Genomic DNA, 9,104 nt, shown 5'->3' on the forward strand with positions numbered 1-9,104 from the left:
TTTATATTTATATATACATATATATTTTTTAAATTTACATGTTATTTTTTTTTGTTCATAAATATGGCATTGTACATTAAAGTACACACCAAAGAAATGTGCGTAACAAAAACAATTAAAATTTATAACATAAAAAATTATTAAGAAAATTAATAATATTACCGAACTAAACAAAAATATATATTTAAAAAGTTTTAAAATACAATTTAAATTGATGACGTTTTTCAAAAGAATGATAACGTCACACACACAGACTACGTAATACAGAGACCTAAATCGGTCACGTGATCGTTTAAATTTGATTTTTCGTATTTAGAATTGGAGAATCTTTCCCCCCCAAAAAAGGCAGAAGTATTTGACAAACAATTCTTCCAGTTTTTTATTTTATTTCCGGCCGATCGATTCGCCAAATTCAATCAAGAAAGAGGATGCACATTAATTTATTTTTTGGTATTTTTTTTCTTTCTTTTTTTAATTTTTGAAGTGATGTCGATGGTTATCAAGTTGTTTCCAAATTTTCTAATTTTAGAGTGCAGAGACGTTCAAAATCCGCCGCTTCTTTCTCTAATGCTTCTATCAGAGTTTGGGCTGATTTTCGTTCCACTGAAATAAAAAAAAATTTAATTAATTAAAATTATATTTAATGTTTATAATGCTTAAAGAGTGTATGTGCTTCTTTAGTGTGCAGACTACGTAATAAATTACTTATTATACACCATACTGTGACATCTGTGATTATATGTATTTCGGGTTCAATTTGAAAACATTGTAGACCTATAAATTCCCATTGTATTTCCTTAATATTGAGTAAGGAGTTAGATAGATGAAAGTCGAGACCAGATATACAAGCAGAAAGCTTTGGGCAAGAGACCTCGATTAACTATACGTAACTTCCGGTTTGCACCGGAAGTTACGTTATTTCAATTCAAAAAATGTCCCTTGAAAGGAGTTAGATAGGCGACTGGCAAGACACTTTTGTTAAAGGAAAAGTATGATTTACAGGGGCAAGCTAATACTAATTTGAGGTGGAGAGCATATATTTTAAAATATTGGATTTTTTTTCCCTACGGAAATCAGGTCAATTTTTAGGGGAAAAATTGTATTTTTTTAAAATGTAAATTGTAAAAAAGTTGTGGAAATATTTACTTAAAAAACTGACCGCAATTTTAATAGAGAAGAGGTATTAATGCCGACACGTTTTAACAATTTTTTCTTCTATTTTTTCAAAGAGAATGAAAAAAAAACTTTCAAGAAAAACTTATGGTTTAATCAAAGAAGATTGAACGTTAATGATATCTACTTAGAAAGCACTATCACTAATGAAAAGAATGCTTTTTTATCTGTATCAATTCTACTCATTAGTAGTCACCATGTTGCATTCTACAAACTCTTCTATATAATATTAAAGAGTATATCGCGTGCTTTTATAAATAACACAGATAAAAAAGGAAAAAAAGTAATAAGATTTTTACGAAATTAACAATAAAAATTGTTTTTTTAAAATAAAAAAGAAATACTTTACAGATAATAACTTATACAATTTTAATAAGCAAGAAATAATGAGTTTAATAAAAGATAACGAAGAGAAGAGATGCTCATAATCAGCATCATTATATAAAATTGATGATGAGGGAGTTCTGAATTACATAAATTGTAATTTATCTTTCTTTCTAACGAAATTAGTTTGTTTGATTAAACACAAATCACACGATAAACTCATTAACTTAGATAGGATAACATGATGGATAAGGCGCAATGTAGTTGAGGTGAGGTGACCCTTATATAGGCTTATCTCAACTACATTGTGGAATGTAACTAAACGAATCATTGTTTAAAGTCTTCAGTAACTATTGATAGAAAAAGTAAACTTGACAAAGTCGATATTACTTGAAGGGACACGGATTGGTATTTATCTTTACTATCTGAGATTCCTTTCTCTCAAGAGAATTTTCGGTTTCTCAAGAGACAGAACTGGAACCATTCAATAATACGAAAAAAAATATCAGAGTTACATCAGTAAATCTGTTCGAAAATAGAAGGGGAAAAAATACCAATTTCTATTCTTCAGTTTTCTATAGAAAGTTGTTTCGAGTAAGATTTAAAAGACAAGTCAAAGACAGTTGTAATTTGTTTAAGATCTCTTTGAAATCTTTCAGGCATTATGGTTATTCAAGAAGTAATTTACACTACTTTAAAGTAATTTCAAATGAAGTATACTAATTATAATTCACTCGACGCAAATTATTCTTCGTATACAATCAATTTAAATTTACATTAAAACAATGAAAACTTCTAATGGATTTACTTTGTACTTAACGTAATTAAAGAAAAATTATAAATTAATTAAAAATAATAATGCATTTTAAATTTTCTTGTATATAATTTCAGAACATCTTCATAAGTTATATGTAAATGTGTTTGTATTAATTGTAGTTTTTATAATTTTATATATATCCAGAAATAAATATTTAAATATTCAAAAATTATATCGTATCAAAAGTTAAATAATGTATATAAGAATATTGATTCTAAAAATATAGGATGAGGCATTAATTAATGCAGGAAAATCGAATATCTCTGCATATAGACGGTCCTCTGCGAAATATGTAAGTGAAAGTCTAAAAGAGAATAATTTTAATCCGGATTGGTTGACGGTAATATTATCTTAACGCCGATTGGTTAGTTTATTTAGCAAAGCTATTTTCGACCAATCATCGATCATTTTTGTTTAAAAACTATTTAAACAAATTCGAAAATCGATCTTCTGACAAATTAATGAGTAAACAAGTTTATAAATTATTTAAAACTATTATTTAAATCATTAATATCGATTTATATTTATAAGAATTTTTTAAAAAATAATTTTCTTGTCTAAACTGATAAATAGGATTATTTAATTAGGGCCTAATTTATACTTCTATAATAACATATATATATATAAAGGCCCTCTTCTTAATTATCAAATAAAATAATAAACAATGTATTTGTTTTTAGAATGGAGTGAGGCCTGTCGTGACTCGAAGTCCTAACTTATAGCTTAATTAAAAATTAATGGTTTGTGTTTAATACATAATAATTAAAATTTTTCATTATAAAATTACAATATTCTCTTCCTTCATTACAGAAATTTAATACTGGTTATTATGAAGTGTTATATATTATAATAAATGATTTCTAGTTAGCATTATCAAAGCTCATTAAAGCCAACTGAATTATCCTGATAAGAATATAGTTTTCGTTAACAATTTTCTCCTGCAATCAACTGAGCACAGAGATATCGAAATGACAATTTTATGTGTGTCATAGGAAAATATAGGTTTATCCTACTTAATAAATACTTTTAATTAGAAAATCTATAATTAAATTCAAGTTTAAAATTATTAAGAAAGAATTCTGCCTTAAAAAATTCACCTCTTGATAATCTTGCTTGTAATATATAATTCTCTTTTTTCAGAAAAGTAATAGTCGCTTCTTGTCTTCTTAACTGTAAGAAAAGTATTTAAAATTTAAGAATAATTAATTATTATTTTATTTATTTATTTTTTTCTATAATTATTTTGACAATAATTACCAAATTATGGAGTCTAAACACTTCCCTTTGCAATCGAGTTAAACACGTAAATTGGGCCTGATAAGACTCTAAACTCTTCTGTCTCCTTTAATATATATATATAAAATATTAGAAAATTTAACAGTATAATTGCTTTAAAATGCGTTTAAATTTAATAAGAAAGATGATTATTTTCTTAACTCCATCTTACCATTTTTCAATTTCGTCTTGCATAGCAGTTAAAGATTCGGGTTTATCCCAGTCGTGAACACCGGGAAGAGGAGGATAATGCCCTGTTTTATATGAAAAAAAAGTTTGAAATTTCTTATAAAATTTAATTAAATGAAGATGTAGTTTAAAATAAATAATATATTTTACCATCAAATGGTGGAAGATAACATAAAACAGTAGTGTTTTCTCTTCTCTCTTCTAGATCGCTGTTAAAACACGAAAGAAAGAAAAAAAAATTATTATTTTATATATAAGTGGTCTTTCGTTAAATATAGCAGATAATAAGCATTAAAAATTTTCAATGACGTTTAAGCTGGAAATCTATTAATTTTGATCGTTATTGGTTGAAGAAGTAAAAGTGGGTGGTGCTACATATCATTACGTCTACATCTGAAGTAAAAGTAGGCGGAAATATCACTTTATTTGTCTATTTTCTTGAAATAAAAGTAGATTGACGTATGCCTTTCTCCTCCCAGTTCTATATAAATTTATAACATGTGATAGATTGCGGAAGATCGTTCATCATCTATTTTTATACGATTTTTCTAATATAATATTCTATTCTATTATTATTATTATTATTACCCAAATCTACTACACAGTATGACATCGTCCGTGAAACCATTCTTTCTGAAGAAATTCTGTGAAGAATTTTTTGCATGAACTACTAAAGCATCGTATGGTCCAACCTGAGATGGATTTTTCAATCTCTATAAAAGTATAAATTGCATATAATTAATATTAATTTATAGAGCAATATATATTTTATATTATCACCACAATGAATGTATTTTTACCTTAAGAAAATACTTCCCTATACCACACTTTCTATAACGCTTTCGGACGGTCAACAATGATAAATGAACGACTTTAACTCCTGGAATCCTTCAGAAATTTTGTAGAAATTAATTATATACATATGTAAATAGTTAATAGGGAAGATATCTTACTTATAATTTTTATGGAAAGTAGCTGAAGCAATTAATTTATGTTCGATTCCTACGTGAGAAGGCAACAGACAATACGTTTCTTGAGCGATTCTTGATTCCTTTCTCCTAGATGCTACAGATCTAAGGAATGTTTCTAATCCTCTAGAAAAATCATCATTAATGCAGGAAAATCGAATATCTCTGCATATAGACGGTCCTCTGCGAAATATGTAAGTGAAAGTCTAAAAGAGAATAATTTTAATCCGGATTGGTTGACGGTAATATTATCTTAACGCCGATTGGTTAGTTTATTTAGCAAAGCTATTTTCGACCAATCATCGATCATTTTTGTTTAAAAACTATTTAAACAAATTCGAAAATCGATCTTCTGACAAATTAATGAGTAAACAAGTTTATAAATTATTTAAAACTATTATTTAAATCATTAATATCGATTTATATTTATAAGAATTTTTTAAAAAATAATTTTCTTGTCTAAACTGATAAATAGGATTATTTAATTAGGGCCTAATTTATACTTCTATAATAACATATATATATATAAAGGCCCTCTTCTTAATTATCAAATAAAATAATAAACAATGTATTTGTTTTTAGAATGGAGTGAGGCCTGTCGTGACTCGAAGTCCTAACTTATAGCTTAATTAAAAATTAATGGTTTGTGTTTAATACATAATAATTAAAATTTTTCATTATAAAATTACAATATTCTCTTCCTTCATTACAGAAATTTAATACTGGTTATTATGAAGTGTTATATATTATAATAAATGATTTCTAGTTAGCATTATCAAAGCTCATTAAAGCCAACTGAATTATCCTGATAAGAATATAGTTTTCGTTAACAATTTTCTCCTGCAATCAACTGAGCACAGAGATATCGAAATGACAATTTTATGTGTGTCATAGGAAAATATAGGTTTATCCTACTTAATAAATACTTTTAATTAGAAAATCTATAATTAAATTCAAGTTTAAAATGAATTATTAAGAAAGAATTCTGCCTTAAAAAATTCACCTCTTGATAATCTTGCTTGTAATATATAATTCTCTTTTTTCAGAAAAGTAATAGTCGCTTCTTGTCTTCTTAACTGTAAGAAAAGTATTTAAAATTTAAGAATAATTAATTATTATTTTATTTATTTATTTTTTTCTATAATTATTTTGACAATAATTACCAAATTATGGAGTCTAAACACTTCCCTTTGCAATCGAGTTAAACACGTAAATTGGGCCTGATAAGACTCTAAACTCTTCTGTCTCCTTTAATATATATATATAAAATATTAGAAAATTTAACAGTATAATTGCTTTAAAATGCGTTTAAATTTAATAAGAAAGATGATTATTTTCTTAACTCCATCTTACCATTTTTCAATTTCGTCTTGCATAGCAGTTAAAGATTCGGGTTTATCCCAGTCGTGAACACCGGGAAGAGGAGGATAATGCCCTGTTTTATATGAAAAAAAAGTTTGAAATTTCTTATAAAATTTAATTAAATGAAGATGTAGTTTAAAATAAATAATATATTTTACCATCAAATGGTGGAAGATAACATAAAACAGTAGTGTTTTCTCTTTTCTCTTCTAGATCGCTGTTAACACGAAAGAAAGAAAAAAAAAATTATTATTTTATATATAAGTGGTCTTTCGTTAAATATAGCAGATAATAAGCATTAAAAATTTTCANAAAAAAGGCCTTCGTATTCGTGACTGTTCGCATTCATAAAACCTGTTTGTAGGTCAGAAACAATGTTAGATACATTAATTCTACTACAACAATAAAAAAAAAAAATATATATATATAAAAAATTTTTCACACAAGACGTTTTTAAAAATTTTGCTATTGAAAAATGATGTATACCCACAATTATCAGATTGTGATGTTATAAACCGCGATATGTCCAAAAGTTACAGTCACAGACTAAAAATTTATATGCCATTAGATTCGTCAGACGAACCCTCACCAAAAAAAAAAAAAAAAAATTTTATATATATTTTAAAATTTTTTTTTATAAATAAAAAAAAAAAATATATATATATAAAATATTAGAAAATTTAACAGTATAATTGCTTTAAAATGCGTTTAAATTTAATAAGAAAGATGATTATTTTCTTAACTCCATCTTACCATTTTTCAATTTCGTCTTGCATAGCAGTTAAAGATTCGGGTTTATCCCAGTCGTGAACACCGGGAAGAGGAGGATAATGCCCTGTTTTATATGAAAAAAAAGTTTGAAATTTCTTATAAAATTTAATTAAATGAAGATGTAGTTTAAAATAAATAATATATTTTACCATCAAATGGTGGAAGATAACATAAAACAGTAGTGTTTTCTCTTCTCTCTTCTAGATCGCTGTTAAAACACGAAAGAAAGAAAAAAAAATTATTATTTTATATATAAGTGGTCTTTCGTTAAATATAGCAGATAATAAGCATTAAAAATTTTCAATGACGTTTTAGCTGGAAATCTATTAATTTTGATCGTTATTGGTTGAAGAAGTAAAAGTGGGTGGTGCTACATATCATTACGTCTACATCTGAAGTAAAAGTAGGCGGAAATATCACTTTATTTGTCTATTTTCTTGAAATAAAAGTAGATTGACGTATGCCTTTCTCCTCCCAGTTCTATATAAATTTATAACATGTGATAGATTGCGGAAGATCGTTCATCATCTATTTTTATACGATTTTTCTAATATAATATTCTATTCTATTATTATTATTATTTAAAGTATAATTGTTAAAACTTAAAGAAGAAAAGACTATTAAATTAATTTAATGATTTATATAAACAATCGCGCGATGTTTTCAGAGATAATGTTAGAATTTATAGCTTATAAAAACAATAGAATAAATAAAAAGTAGAGAGAATAATTCGAGAATTTTCGCTTCTGTAAAGAAAATAAAATTGTTTGAAGTGCAATTTTATTTACAAAAAAACGTGAAAAGAACTACACTTTGATTTTTCAAATGTAACATTTTAAAGAATTTCAAAATACAGAGTTTATAGAGAAGCATTATAATGATTCTATGAAGGAAAGGTGAATGCACAACTAGTAGAATAATAAGAGAATAAATTGCTTTTCAAGTTCGTAAATAATATAAGATTATTGATAAGATTTATAGCAAATAACTTGATTATTCACATTTCCTTTTTTTTACTGATACTTAAGCATCGGGAGCATCAGGAGCATCCTCCAGCATCATCGATAGAAAATAAATAAATAAAGTATACTCGCGATAAATGGGAAACGATGCAATATAAAAGGTTTATTGACCGAAAAAGAATTTACCTTTCTGATTCGGAATCGACAGAATCGCTAAAAATATCAGAAAAAGGTGATTCTGCATGGGAATATCCGTCCGTTTTACCATTATCACTGAGTGGAGCGGTGATTGGGATATTTTTATTCAGGAAGACATTTCTCTCTGGAGTCGCTTCTCCGCTTCTTCTGTTCCTAACCGATTAAATTAAGTGAAGAAATTATAATAATAATTAGATAAATTAAAGGAAAACTAATTAGCATTTATAGTTTTTATAATCTACAATATGTTATCATCTCAGCTTCTTTTTTATCTTCGTTATCACTAAAAATTGTTTTGAAATGATAGTATTAATGATAAATAAAAGTGCTTTTTAATGAGCAAAATATATTTATTTTAAAGTTAATTAAGTTAAATTTATTTATTTTAATGATTTAAATATTTTTATAATAATTGATATTTGGGGTAAAAATTTGACTTTAAATTCATATCTGATGCTTGTTTATCGCATTAAAATTCAGTTCTCCTCGAGGCAGGAAATACGTTAAAGTATTAAATAAAAATATAGAATTATGCTTTATAAATCTCTTAATATTTTATAAATTAATAGACTTGATTTAATACAGATTTTTGAATTAAGAATGCATCAAGACACCTGATGTTATTATCAGAATAAATTTGAATTTCTTTCGTCTGATATTTAAATTTTAATAGAAATTCGAATATAAATGCTATCGAGTTGATCGATTATTATTGTTATTATTATTCTATTTGAAATAATGATGTTAGAAAAGAATGAAAAATCGGATTATTCTGAGATTTTACATGAGAAAAATTCGCCTTTCTGTTTAGTTTTTCTATAAAAAAAATCCCATTAATAACGCATTTCTTTCGTTATTAATTGGCGCATAATACTCGATTTTACAAGCTTAATTTTCTAAATAAATCTTATATTTTTAATAATGAAATCATCAATATAAATTTACTGATTAAAAATTATAATTAATTCATTAAATAATTTTATTTTAATATTTTTTTATATAAATAAAATTTAATAAATTAGCCCGACAAATAATAATTTAACATTTTAGTACGAATTTGTAATA

General features: G+C 25.6%; 1 protein-coding gene across 1 annotated transcript in view; it reads right to left on the reverse strand.

Annotated features, from left to right (window-relative positions):
* Window positions 1-369: 369 nt before the first annotated feature.
* The window catches only part of LOC111623293, a 22,507-nt gene continuing 13,772 nt past the window's right edge, over window positions 370-9,104 (reverse strand). The window contains exons 5-19 of the mRNA XM_023365818.1: window positions 8,028-8,192; window positions 7,029-7,087; window positions 6,862-6,943; window positions 6,267-6,325; window positions 6,100-6,181; window positions 5,910-5,994; window positions 5,736-5,822; window positions 4,732-4,952; window positions 4,579-4,666; window positions 4,367-4,491; window positions 3,929-3,987; window positions 3,762-3,843; window positions 3,572-3,656; window positions 3,412-3,484; window positions 370-603 (exon numbers count right to left, since the gene is read on the reverse strand). Coding sequence (XP_023221586.1) covers window positions 500-603; window positions 3,412-3,484; window positions 3,572-3,656; window positions 3,762-3,843; window positions 3,929-3,987; window positions 4,367-4,491; window positions 4,579-4,666; window positions 4,732-4,952; window positions 5,736-5,822; window positions 5,910-5,994; window positions 6,100-6,181; window positions 6,267-6,325; window positions 6,862-6,943; window positions 7,029-7,087; window positions 8,028-8,192 — 1,456 coding nt within the window. The 3' untranslated portion in view covers window positions 370-499. The remainder of the gene's footprint in view (window positions 604-3,411; window positions 3,485-3,571; window positions 3,657-3,761; window positions 3,844-3,928; window positions 3,988-4,366; window positions 4,492-4,578; window positions 4,667-4,731; window positions 4,953-5,735; window positions 5,823-5,909; window positions 5,995-6,099; window positions 6,182-6,266; window positions 6,326-6,861; window positions 6,944-7,028; window positions 7,088-8,027; window positions 8,193-9,104) is intronic.

The sequence above is a fragment of the Centruroides sculpturatus genome, unplaced genomic scaffold (assembly GCF_000671375.1).
Source record: "Centruroides sculpturatus isolate CEXI.00-Female unplaced genomic scaffold, Cexi_2.0 scaffold84, whole genome shotgun sequence".
Taxonomy (NCBI): domain Eukaryota; kingdom Metazoa; phylum Arthropoda; class Arachnida; order Scorpiones; family Buthidae; genus Centruroides; species Centruroides sculpturatus.